The sequence below is a fragment of the Chanodichthys erythropterus genome, chromosome 4 (genome assembly GCF_024489055.1).
Source record: "Chanodichthys erythropterus isolate Z2021 chromosome 4, ASM2448905v1, whole genome shotgun sequence".
Lineage (NCBI taxonomy): Eukaryota > Metazoa > Chordata > Actinopteri > Cypriniformes > Xenocyprididae > Chanodichthys > Chanodichthys erythropterus.
The window spans coordinates 24,805,117-24,818,371 of NC_090224.1; the positions used below are offsets into that span (position 1 = coordinate 24,805,117).

General features: G+C 40.4%; 1 protein-coding gene across 2 annotated transcripts in view; it reads left to right on the forward strand.

Annotated features, from left to right (window-relative positions):
• The window catches only part of LOC137019308 (rho guanine nucleotide exchange factor TIAM2), a 57,008-nt gene that overhangs the window by 22,138 nt on the left and 21,615 nt on the right, over positions 1 to 13,255 (forward strand). For both annotated transcript variants that reach the window (XM_067384621.1, XM_067384622.1), the window contains exons 2-8: positions 4,573 to 4,782; positions 4,994 to 6,115; positions 6,420 to 6,864; positions 7,300 to 7,472; positions 7,575 to 7,799; positions 9,450 to 9,635; positions 9,792 to 9,941. In XM_067384621.1, the coding sequence (XP_067240722.1) occupies positions 5,000 to 6,115; positions 6,420 to 6,864; positions 7,300 to 7,472; positions 7,575 to 7,799; positions 9,450 to 9,635; positions 9,792 to 9,941 (2,295 nt within the window). In that variant the 5' untranslated portion in view covers positions 4,573 to 4,782; positions 4,994 to 4,999. The remainder of the gene's footprint in view (positions 1 to 4,572; positions 4,783 to 4,993; positions 6,116 to 6,419; positions 6,865 to 7,299; positions 7,473 to 7,574; positions 7,800 to 9,449; positions 9,636 to 9,791; positions 9,942 to 13,255) is intronic.

Sequence of the window (13,255 nt, forward strand, 5' to 3'; positions counted from 1 at the left end):
AAGGAAAACACAAGGACTTACTGTAAATACAGACAGGGATTAAGGGCACACAAGCTTAAACACCTGGGAACAATTAATGAAACAAATCAACAAAGAAAACTACAAACCGACTACAAGATAAACAGGAGACAAAACAGAAACACAAAACAAGAGTCGTGAGCAGGGTTTGTGACACATGATGGCGAGTTTTGCAAGGCCAAGCACCATTCACATTGTGTTCTTAAAATGTAAATGATTTAGTGAACATTTAACTTCAAAGCTAAACAAAGTTTTACCAGTCTGACATCAGCAAAATCTCTCATGGAAACTGCCAGCATCACTTTTGCACAGTATTCTCACAAATTGCTTTTGAATGGGCCGCTGTCTAGCGCCAGTATACACAGTTTACTGGAAACTGGCAGTTTGATGTACTGTTACAGAGTATATTCAGTTAGTATTGATGGTGGTGCTGTGTTGCGTAAATGCTATGTCTGATAGCACACAGACCTTAGCCCATCACATTTTATCATCAGTTATTGTTGACATAACAGCAGCCAACGCAAATTGAAAAGCGATTTCCTGTATTGCCTAGTATTGAATTATGCTATGAGTTCCCTTGTGAAAAAGAAGTACACTTTAGCATTTTTAAAAAAAGAGTAGCCTACTTATTATGGAAATTATATAGTTTATAATAACCAATATATTTAATATTTAGTGCAAAATGAATATGTTTTCGGATACTTAATTGCATGTTAGTTAATACATTAACTAATGTTAACAAATAAGACCAAATAACTTTAAATGTAATACTGAATGACACACTAAAGTTAAAATTATAATCAAGTACTTTACATGTGCTTTAGTATGTTAATCAACACATCAAAATAAGTGTACTTCTTTAAAGCACAACAAAAATGTATTAAAACGTAATGATTTAAAATATCCTTTTATACCCTCTGGCCCTCTTTCATTTAGGAGTCACACTTGCCTTCTTTATGGTCAAAAGTGACCGAAGTCTTGAAATGTAACTTTTTTTGGTCTTCAGGAAAACCAATGTAATATATTTTTGTTCAATAATATTTTTTTTATTATTATATAAAATTTCGAGGGTATTTTATGATACTATGTAATATTTATACAATTTTTATTAGCTATTTTTCCCCATTGAAAATAATACACATTTTTTTCTAACATTTTTTTTTAAATTATTTATCAATTAATGCAGTATTCCATGTTAAAATAGAGACAAGGCATTTAAAATCCTTTTTTTTTTCTCACAGGTAGATTAGCGACATCTGGTGGGGATAAAAAAAGAAAAACTTATGTAATGCCATGGTGTAACCACTAGATTCCTATATAGTTCTATATAAAGTGGCTTATAAATTCTCTAGTGGTTTTTAGACACAGATAATTATTTTTATTACATTTTGTATTTGGATTCATACTTAACCATTCTCAAAGACTATTGGTCAAGGTTTAGATTTTTTTGGTTTGAAATTTTGATTTGAAGTGTCGGTTTTTGCATTAATAGTCACAGCATTTTGTTAAACATAACATCAAAATACAATGAAAATATAACAAAACTGAACAGGTGTGTTTTATAACAGCTTAATAAATCTGGGTCTGATCTGATTTCAATTAACCTCTTTGAGTTTAGGCTCAATTTTAACATATTGTTGCAGCCACACCGGTTCATTTGTGTGTGTATAATGGTGTGTTGTGTGTGTGTTTGTGTCTGTGAATGTATGTGTGTGAGTGAGTGTGTGTTTTAGTGGGTGTTTCTGTTTTGTACTCTCCGTTTTTGAGTATAACCTCTTTCTTGCTGTTGTTTTTTTTACTGCTTTGTGGCTGAATTATAGATTTTATTTCACACATTTGTATAAACTTGCTCTGTGTTATAGTTGTGCTAGTTCATATACAGTATGTGCGTGTTTGGGGTGGGGGTGTCTATTTTGCACTCTTGGCATTTAGGAGTGTCACCCCTTCATTGCTTTTTTTTTTCTGCACAGTGGCTGATTTGTAGTTTGTACCAACTAAAGATTCTCTGAGTTTTCATATTATTTCATATTTCCCATTCATTTCCTATGACGGTCATTTTTGACCACAAAGAAGGTAAGTGTGACTTTTTTTTTTTTTTTGACCCTTTAACATGTCTGAATCATGTCCTTGATTTTTTTGTGTTCATATTGCTAATGCGACAAAAGTCACCAAGTGTCATCTCATTCCGATGAAGTTACGATTTTTAACATTTCAAAATATAAAATTTGTCGGTCAAAAATGACCGAAGAGGGCCAGAGGAGTCTTAGTTCGACATTACACAGTTCACTTTTTTAAAAGTGTGTAATGAAACAGTCATGAAAGTATACTCTCTTAAAAGTACACTTAAGTGGCCTTTTATTGCATTAATATTATATCTATCTGCAAATACATTTTTTAAATATCCTTTTAATATTTAAAGTACACCATAAGTGCACATTCAGTAAAATTAAGCACATTTCTTTGTCACAACAGTTACTCTGCCATGAGCCAAGAATTACCGCTATGTTCCAGAAAATCATCTTGGAATCAAACAAAGTGTGTGGCAACCCCACACTTCCTGTCTGTTCCTTTGATTCAACCCATTACTTTTATCAAGCGATCACACCCTTACACCTGGAACCAACAATGGTCTCTCTCTCCCCCTCTCCCTTTTCTTGGTGCTCTGTGTTGTCTTTGGTGTGGTAGTTTGTCTTAAACGTGGTGTGCTGGTAGTTATGGCATGCTGGGTCAAACAAGAGGCTCAGTCATGATGGTCTTCCAGGCGGCCAGCTGCCTCTACCACCCAAAACCACCCCTCCCAAAACCGCTTGGAGTTGTCCTTTAAAAAAATACATACTTTTATAATGCCTTCATTCTTAGAGCCAGGCAGACATAATCACTGTTTGCTGGGTATAATGTGTGTGTAGATGTGCATGTGTTTTATATCAGGCTGCAGAACTGTGATTGCTTATTGGTTTGGAGCAGCAAGACTGTATTCACTGTGTGTCTTATGTGTAGGTGCACCTGGAAACCTTTAAAATGAAAACAATAAATCAATAAAACTGTCCCGCTTTAACTTGTAAGTAAACTTTAATAGTTCCTGAATTAAATGTGAGTCGACCTTGCCCGTGCAAATCTCTGGGGTGTTCTGGGTGTTTGCATGCTGGCAAAGTAAAAAGAGCCTACCCCAAGTGATATTGTAGATATGGCTTATGTCCCTCTTTCGGTGTAGGTCTAAGGGATTTTTTTTAACCTGTTTTATTGTACACCAGATAAAAATCGGATCATTAAGTGGGAAAAATTTATAGCAAAAAAGTCACAAGATTTGAGGTGTCATTAATGTCCATGGAGCATTTTTCTTACAATAATCAAAAAAGTATCATAAAAGCAGTATATGATTAGTGGGAAATATTACAAGTCAAACAACAGCACAGCTACGAATGAGAAGTGGCAGACATATGCCTGCCTTTTAATTCACGAAAGGTGAGGCTTTGTGTCAAGAGCAGATGGAAAATACCTATACATATCAAAACACACACATGCATCCTTCAACAAGTTCCTTGTACTTATCACATAGCCGCTCTTGGCTCAGCCTGTTGATTTCTAGTAAAGTTTGGCACTGCACAGTCTTGTGCTTCTTTTTGGAATGACTGAATTGCGCGGGTCGAGGGTGACTGATCTCACTTCTTAGGGCAGCAGATGGCCAGTAAGATGCACAAAGAAGCTCACAATGTGAGCGACTGCCATTCAGATCATCTTTTCTGAATGGGACAGGACACACATCCCACAATACCCTGGTTCAGCCCTCTGCAGCCCGGCGTCTGGAACCGACAAAGCACATTGGCTGCTTCTGTGTTCCATGTCTTAAAAAGCCGCAGTGTTCGAAGCATAACATCACACCGCCTGCTGGTACTTATCATAATGAAGCAGCCGTCCGCCTCCCTGCTGCATCTCAAGCTCACTGTTCCTTGCTTCATTGAAGCTTGGTCGTGTGAAAGAAGATGGTGTTAGCGGCATTCAGTGCTCACTCCAGGGTTAGAGGTCATGGTTAGGGTGGGGTGTTTATAGTCCCTCCCCCAAACCCCCATATCCATATCAAGCTGCTCTGGCACCCCAAAGTTCCATCTCACCCTTAACCCTTCGATAACGTTCACAGGATATGAGAATTCCCAAGCAGCCAGGAGCACTTCATCCTGCCACTAATAAAATGCTCAGTATGGATCTTTTCCAAATCCTCTTTTGGCTTTAAGGCATAACAATGCCACCACAAACATATTCTGTCCAAACATGTTGCTTGGAGGGATTGAGTTACTCAACCATTATGGTTCAGACAAAAAAATAAAGAAAATTGTGAGGAATTTCGTTGCCTGAAAATAAACAGTGAGGTTGTATGAAGTCTGCCCTTGTAAAAGCTTGCAGCGCTACGTCATGGAATGTGGCAGCAGGACAGAAGCATGAGGTCTGTTTAGATTTGGGGTTGGGGGTTGGAGTGGGGCTTCCCACTGCAGACTGTGCACATAAGAGCCGACTGTGTGTTACTGACACATGCCCCTCCCTTCCTCTGTTTCTCCACAGATGAGCGATGGAGAGAGAGGGGAACAGCTGTGGTAGAGAGACAGTAAAGGGAAGAGGATCTCAGTAAGACTCAGATGCTGCACCAGGCAGGAGCAGAGAGAAGTCAACCATAGAGAACATTAGGAAAAGAGGATGACCACTGCAAAGGAATACGTCTAAAAGAATATGAAGGAATATCTTTGTGTGCTTTGACAAGTGGCATTACAACAGGTAAAAAACTCTATTACTATACAATGCTGTTGTTTTTAATGTGTGTGTGTTTGTGTGTAGGTGTGTGGATGGGTGGTTAGGTGGATAGGTGGATGGATAGACAAATGTAGTCGGATTAGACAGATGTATAAATATATGGAGTTAGGTAGGAAGATGGATGGATGGGATACTTAACTGTGAGCTTGATGTTTTGTTACCATTTTCCTCACAGATCAGAATGGGAAATACAGATAGTCAGTACAGCAGTTTCATCATCCCTGGTAAGGGAAAATCTAGCTCCCTGAAGCCTAACACCTCTAAAGAGGAGGTACTGTCCCCGCACTCTTGGTGGAGGAACTCTGAGAGCACGTCTGGATACAAGGCCAAAAATGTTTTTTCACCACACAAGAATAGCCAACCTTACATCTCCCGCCATTATGACTGCATTAAGGGGAGATCTAGTGATAAAATATGTGCAGAGAACCACCAAGACGTTTTATTCCAGGGAAATGGTTTCTTTGTAGGCTGCAGACAACAGACTGGAGGCCTCCAGGCCCCTATGAGGAGCCCCAGTTCTGAGCTTAAAGAGAGTAAGAGCAGTCCCAAAGTTCTTTTTCGTGAGGGTGGAAGTCTGAGGGTAGAGTTTACTAATGCACGGAGGGATCCGGATGTTGAGCTGTCACTTGGCAGTTGTCTCAATGGACCTGTTGATGCTACCCAAAGGGCCAGTAATGGTAGCTCTCTTAGTTCTGAGGGCTCATGGTATGACTCACCCTGGGGGAATGGGACAGATCTGTGTGACAACGTCTTCACCACCAGCCAGCCTTCAGACAACAGTAGTGGATATACCACACTCTCATCCACACGTACAGTGGACCTTGGATGTATTAGTGGTTACACTACAGAGCAGTCTGAGAACCATATGGGTAGCCTCACCTGCCAAACCACAGCTCATGGGAGTCAGTACGCAAGCAGTGATTCCTATAGTAATGGGTACAATACCAACCACGCTGAGGGGGACAGTGGTATTGGAGACTCTGTGCTCCTTCATTTAGAACATAATGGATTATCTGACCTATACACAAATCCCAACATGACTGTGCCATTCCCTACCGTGGGCATCCTAGCGGCGGATCAACTAGAGCACACTCCTCACCTCCAAGCCTCACTGACCTCTTCCCTGGATGCGAACTCCCAAGACGAGAGTCAGGAAACCCAGCATTACACCTCACATACCCTACCATGCAGAAAAGCAGTTCCTGATGGGAACACAAGGAAGGACTCACTCAAAAGTCGCATCCGCCGCCTCAGCGATTGGACGGGAAGTCTGAGTAGGAAGAAGCGGAGGCTGCAGGTGAGAAAATTACTTTTCTGGTGTATTGGGCATTAGCGTATGTCTGTCAGCATAGCAGACCTTCCTGTTTGACTCTGAAATAATAATGCTGATGTTATCATATTAAAATTCCATCTCCTATTCAATGTTTTGGGTGTTCTAGTTGTAGTTGACTTTTTTCAATCCTGTAAAACGTTTATAGATAACAGGGTTGTTAATAGTAAAGACAGAGGAAGGGTGTGAAAGCTTCACAACATTGTGTCAGTTTTGTAAGACAAGTATGTTAAGTACATTTCTCATCCTCTTTTCACTTCATGTACCTCAGGAACCTCAGGAACAAAGTACTGTGGACTTTACAGAGGTTTTCAACTGTGGAGCTGGGGGCACGCTAGAGGAATCCAGTCCATTTTGGAATCCAATGTCCTCCCAGACAAAGTTGGACTGCTCTGGGTCGTTAACGGGCCAATTTGGACATCAGAACCAGGGTGCGGTCCTGAGGCAGAACATCTACGAGAACTTTATGCAGGGCCTGGAGACTGGCAGTGGCAGTGGAACTGCTGATGGACCCCAGGTCTGGGAATGTGAAGGGGAGAGCAGCAGTGGCTCAATGGGCTCCTTGGAGCAAATGGACTTCCTGTTTGAGAAGGAGCAAGGTGTTGTGCGGAGGGCTGGTTGGCTGGCTTTTAAGCCCCTCATTACCCTCCACAAGGACCGCAAACTGGAGCTGGTAGCAAGACGCAAGTGGAAGCAGTATTGGGTCACGCTCAAAGGTAAGATGGTAGTCTTGAGAACAAGCGGACAGTAAATGCAGACACTGCTGAGAAATCCAGCATTGCTGGTCACCAGCATAAGGTATGTTTTGCATGCTTGGTCCAGCATGGGATGCTGGTTGCTGGTTTATTGGTCCCCTGTATGGAAAGTGAGAGTGCTGGTGGACCAGCTACACCAGTTCAGTTTTGCTTGAGAACAGCATGATTATGCTGGTCCACCAGCTAGACCAGCACTAACCAGCATAAATCAGCTTGGATTTATGCTGGATTTCTCAGCAGGGGATTCATACTAATGCTGAATTTCCAGCAAGTAAAAAATGCAAGGCCAGTTCAAATTAAAAATTTTAATAACTTTCAGGCCTCAGTCTTAAAAATGTGCTTGTAATGTCCTCTTTATAGAAGCTCTATCTCAGATTGTTTTCCTGTCTCCTATAGGCTGTACACTTTTGTTAGGTGAATCCAATGGAAAGACCTCCCCAGAGCAGGAATGCACACCACATTACGCAGTGCTTGCTGAGGACAGTATTGTGCAGGCAGTTCCTGAGCATCCCAAAAAAGAGAATGTCTTCTGCCTCAGCAATGCCTATGGAGACGTCTATCTCTTTCAGGTATGTTGCCATTTATCATATAATATATTACACTGTACACCATTTACACATTGTAGACTCTTGGATGCATGTTGTCTTTTACTTCTAACCTCTTACCTGCAGGCTGCAAACCAAACAGACCTGGAGAACTGGGTGACAGCCATCCATTCTGCCAGTGCATCAAATTTAGCTAAGCGTCAGGGGAAGGAAGACACTCTACGTTTGCTGAAGAGTCAAAGCAGAGCTCTCCTGCAGAAGATCGACATGGATGGCAAAATGAAGAAGATGGCAGAGCTACAGCTGTCTGTCATCAGTGACCAGAAGAACAGGAAGGCTATTGAGAGCCAGGTAAGGAACAAAACGGATATGTGTGTGTGGATGTTTATGCATATGTGTGTGGTTTGTTTTAAAAGATTAAAAGCCAAACCAAGTAGTTCAGAAGTGTGGTTTTCTAAATTGGGCAATTAACTCATTGATGTCTGTGTTTGAATAAAAACCACACCACAGTACATTTAGTGTATCTGAGTATATGGTACATGCATTAAAACCTGAAACCCCTACTCATGTCCTGCTGTGATTCACATTATTTACATTTACTAGATTTTATGTTTTCTAAAGAAAATATAAGTGGTGCTTTATCCATACAAAAGTCACCGCCAAGGTGCTATGGGTTTTGTGGTTTGTTGTCAGAGCATTACTTTGCTAAGAATATTCTGTGTGATTCCTAGGGATTCCTATTGCTAGATGGTTGCTAGGATGTTCTTGGTGGCTGTTAGGTCATAACTACTGTGTACTGGGTGTTGCTAGGGCAAGTTTGGGTGTCCTGGTAGTTTGGGAGACTGCACATGTCAAAAGAGCCCAGGCCAGGGGTCTCATTTATAAAATGTTGTGCATAAACCATCCTAACTTTGATCTTACGATAATTTCTCAGATGTATGTAGATGTGATTCATAGAATGAATGTACACACAGAAAACAAAGGTACGCCTCTCTTTCAGATGTGAAATCTATAAATCGCAAATGATCTTGAACTTGCTCGCAGCTGAATGGTTTCAGTTCTCTGCGTTGTAAACGACAATCTAATTAATGTCATTTACATATAAAAGATCACCAGTCATCGCCCAAATCCTTTCATTTAGAATGGCGAGCTGCAAGAATAACTTAGATTCCCAAAAACCTGCAGTAATCTTATAGGAAAAGTGCATACGTCTGTTCAGACCTTGACGTGGCGCTAAGCACTTTTCCACATCAAAGATCGTTTTTATAAATATGAGTGTTGGCGTGGATTTAAGCGTACGCACACTCTAAGATCAAATCTGTGCGAACGAATGCTCTATAAATGAGGCCCCTGGTCTCTGTGATATTCTGATCCCCACATATAGTTGAGGTCTGAACTTCTCATCCAATAAGAAAACATGCACCTAAACTAAGATGGAAACAGATTTATCGAATAAATTCCTCAATGTACATCAAAATAAATGTGTGACTCTAAGAAGGGACGACATAACTGGACCAACTGGCAGACCGCTCTCGTTGCACAGCATCTGAAATGCTGTTTTGGTTGTTCTGAAATGCCTGAGCAAAGTCTGTCGTCAAAGTGGTTCAGTATAATTATGTCTCAGAACTGTTCCCAGACAGCAGGTATCCGCCCCCGAAAGCAAGATTTATTCTTTATTGCGTTTCGTCTGTGCGCTCTGAGGTGAAAGTAATTTATTATATACGAAATTATTATATACAGTGGCTTCTCCTACTGCAGCTACTTCCATTTTTCTTAGTGATATTTAGCGCCAGTTTATCAAGAAGTGACGATTTTGCTCTCTTCAGCTCACTGGATGGAAACAATGCTTTATTCGCAAATGTTTTATGCGATATTCCAATTTTGCGTACAAGTTAAATTCGCAACTTTGGGTGGAAACATAGCTTATGACTCTATAATACTGAAAATGTCTCAATTGTATTTCAGTTATATTTCTCTCTCTCCTTCATCTCTGACCCACAGATCCTGCAATGGGAACAGAACCTGGAGAAGTTTAACCTAGAGCTCTTCCGCATGCGCTGTTACCTGACTAGCCTGCAGGGCACAGAGCTGCCCAATCCAAAAAGCCTGTTAGCCACTGCTGGACGCCCATCTAAAATGATGTTAGGTCGTCTGGGAATTTTCTCTGTCTCATCCTTTCATGCGCTGGTGAGGATCCGTCACATGCTCTGAGGGTATTTTGTAAAATACCAAAAAAAGACCTGATTAAAACAATCTACCTTTGAGATACACCACAAAAATTAAATTAAGATGATGAGAATTAAGATTCGGAGAAATGTTTTAAATGAGCTTGTGTTTGTGCAGATATGCACTCGTGATGAGGCCACCCTGAAGAGACGATCTCGATCTCATCCTCGAGGTATGCGGAACAAACGAGGACTACTGTTTTCTTCACAGAAGGGATTGGACAGTTTGACCAAACGCAACTGTGAAAAGAGACAGTCCCTGTCCCAGGTAAGTGTTGTTGCTTAAATACACAATTGCTGCCATAACAGGAGCATAGACTTCTTTTTGAGAAATATTAAGAAGAAAGGGCTCAAGTGTGTTTATGCTTCTCTTTACAAATCTTTAGCCAAATTGTAAAGAGAAAAATGACAGTAATAACTTTGACTAGAAATACTCTTTGTGAGTGTGTCAGCAATAAAATCAAAATTAAAATTATCATTAACAACTGAAAAAATCATGGAAATTCTTTGGCCAGAAAGTTTGGGAACCCAGTATTTTGAGACCTGCCAAACCATAACAATTAATTAGGACAAATAAAAATAAAAGGAACAGTTTCCCTTAATTTGTGTCAAAATTAATCAATACGTTCTTAAAGAAGTGTGATTTTTGGATTAGGAGTCTTACTCTGAGGTTCACTGGCCTGTGTTTATGACTGCAGTACTGAATACTCGTTTATGACATTGGCCTGTTTTACTCATTTAGTCTCACAGTAGCATGTTAATGCCGTCCACAGGTGTCAGGGTGGGAAACACTGTCACACTCGCCGGATAAAACAAACAGCCACTCATCAAAGCTTTCTCTGGAGGTCAAATGGCAGGAAAACACACAGCAGTCCTGTTCCTTTCTCTCGTCAAAGGGTTTGGGGCTGTTTTGGAAATACTGTTTCTGGATCAGTTCTTGTAATTAAGCCCAGATCAGCATTCCTTCTCTGAAGGGCTTTTGTTAACAGAGAGCATGAGCTCTAAATCCACATGTATGATTATGTAGACAGCCTCATGTGAGATCGGAGTCAATCGCTCAGCGGTTCCAGCCTCATAATGATCCATCCTTAAATGGACCAAATCTGGTCAAAACAGCCCCTAATAGTGCATGATTCCAAAGACAGGAATTACCACAAGCTGCATGAGGTTAATTGTTGCAAGCTGGGAGTAGTCTGAGAGGAGAGAGAGCTTACGATTTGAGAGCACAAGGCATCCACTGCACAGATGTAGTGTCTGATGCTGGGTGATTCAGCAGGGTTACAGGGGGCAGTGTGATTGTTTCCAGAGCGGTGAGATGTTTTAGTCAGAGTTGTTGCCCCCCAGATAAACGGCTCAGTTGTGGCACTGCTACTGTTCCGTGGATGTCCACCTCTTGTAGACTTTTCATAATGTTTTTAAGTATTAAAATCATTACATTATTGCAAGCATTTGAGTTATACCTATCGCGTTTTGTACATTAGCGATATTTGCGATATTTCAATATACTTGCAATGCTATCGCCAAATTAAGGTGCGTTCACATTTACTGTTGATCAGTGAAATTTTGCAAGCCAAATCCAGTCATTTTAATAGGAATCTGCATGTTTGAGGGTTTCACATGAGGGTGAAAAAGTTCCGCACACAGATTTTGCTTGAGTTCATGTTGGTCTTGCAAATTTGCTGCGTTGACCGACAGAAAGCTGCTTGGTTTTAAAGGGGTCCTTGATTATGACTTAACTTTTTTAATTTTAGTTAGTGTGTAATGTTGCTGTTTGAGCATAAACAACATCTGCAAAGTTACGAAGCTCAAAGTTCAATGCAAAGGGAGATGTTTTCTTTTACAGAAATTGCTTCTTAAGGACAACAACAAATGGCTGGAAGGGACTACAATGAGCTTCTTCCTGGGTTGATGACATCACAAACCCCAAAATTTACATAAACCGTCCCCCGGGAACATGCAGTAAAGGGGGTGAGGCCATGATGGGCTGCTTTAGAGAAGAGGAAGTGTTGTTGTAGTAGGGTGTTGTTGCCATGACGTCAGTTTACTCTGGACTGCTTCGAAAACGAGGCTTAATTCAATGCTGGATTTGAACAAAAGATTAGCATGACAGCATATGCTAGTCGAATAGTTGATTCAGCTCCACAGCAACTATATACAGAAACGTCCATATGCATTCGAAATTTTGTGACTTCAACTTGAGTCTCTCCATCAGTGTCAGCCTTACATTTGAACAATGTAAGGCTGACAATCGTCATTTTGGCAGCGTGAGATTGTCCAGCTTTGTTGTTGTTGAGCAACCTAAACATGAGCTGTTGAAGCTCCACCCTCTTTTGCAAAGGGGGCCAGGAGCAGCAGCTGATTTACATTTAAAGGGACAGACACAAAACGCCATGTTTTTGCTCACACCCAAATAGGGGCAAATTTGACAAGCTCTAATAAATGATCTGTGGGGTATTTTGAGCTGAAACTTCACAGACACATTCTGGGGACACCAGAGACTTATATTACATCTTGTAAAAGGTGCATTATAGGTCCCCTTTAAAGTGACATGCGTAAACTGTGCTACATATATCGCTACAGACCTTTTTTGGTCACAAAATATAGTTGAATTTTCACTAATGTGGCTGCTCATTTAGATAGCATTTTTAGGCATTGAAATTAGCCTTGTAAGATACGTTAACCACACTTGTGATTTTAAAGCTATTTCTTCCATGTAAATCTGAGTTTTTGTTGGACCATAAAAAGCAACAGAACATATTTTTGTTGGTTGCTTAGTTTTTGTGATGTCATGCTTAGTCAACCAACCAATAAAATCCCAGTCCAAAATAGGTTATTTTTCTGATTGCACCACAAAATGTTACAGTTTCATGTTCAGTGTGGACAGACAAATAGCTTGTCACTGGAAACTTGTTGCAATACATCTAGTTTGGACATGGCATGAGGGAGCACTGCGTCCACAATGTGTTGTGACAAGCTTTGTGAAAAAAAGAATTTAAGATGGCTGCTGAGTTTCGATTATCAGATAAAGCATTTTCATCTAATATAAAAATGGATCATTTACCCAATATTTGTGTTATATGTCTGTTTTGAGTTTATTCAGAGTATTTTGTTGTTAGCTTTGCACCATGCTAACATTAGATTCTTTTGTAACTGTGAGTATAAGTTGAGTTTCTTGGGCACTTTACGAGTAGCACTATTAGCGTGATGTTAACTGTACTGTTACTCATAATGTGTTTTAATTCAGTTGTGAGGTTTCATTTAAGTTAGGATACTAACTTATAAAGTAGCTAGCTGCCTATGCAGACAGTGATGCACCTCACCTCTCGAACAATGCTCATGTCAACTTTGGTATTTCAGGTTTTGATTTTTCAATAGCTGGAGAGGGTAAGCCATACCATTGTCTGTTTGTATAGACATCCATATATACATATAAGTATGTGTGTGTACACACACAAAGTGTTTATATGTTAGCAGGAGAACGCATGGGTGTTTCGGGTGAGGGGAGGCCGTGTCTCCCACTCTGCCCTGATGATTAAGGCTGATCCATCCGTCAGCTTTTATAGATCTATAATTTTAGCATCT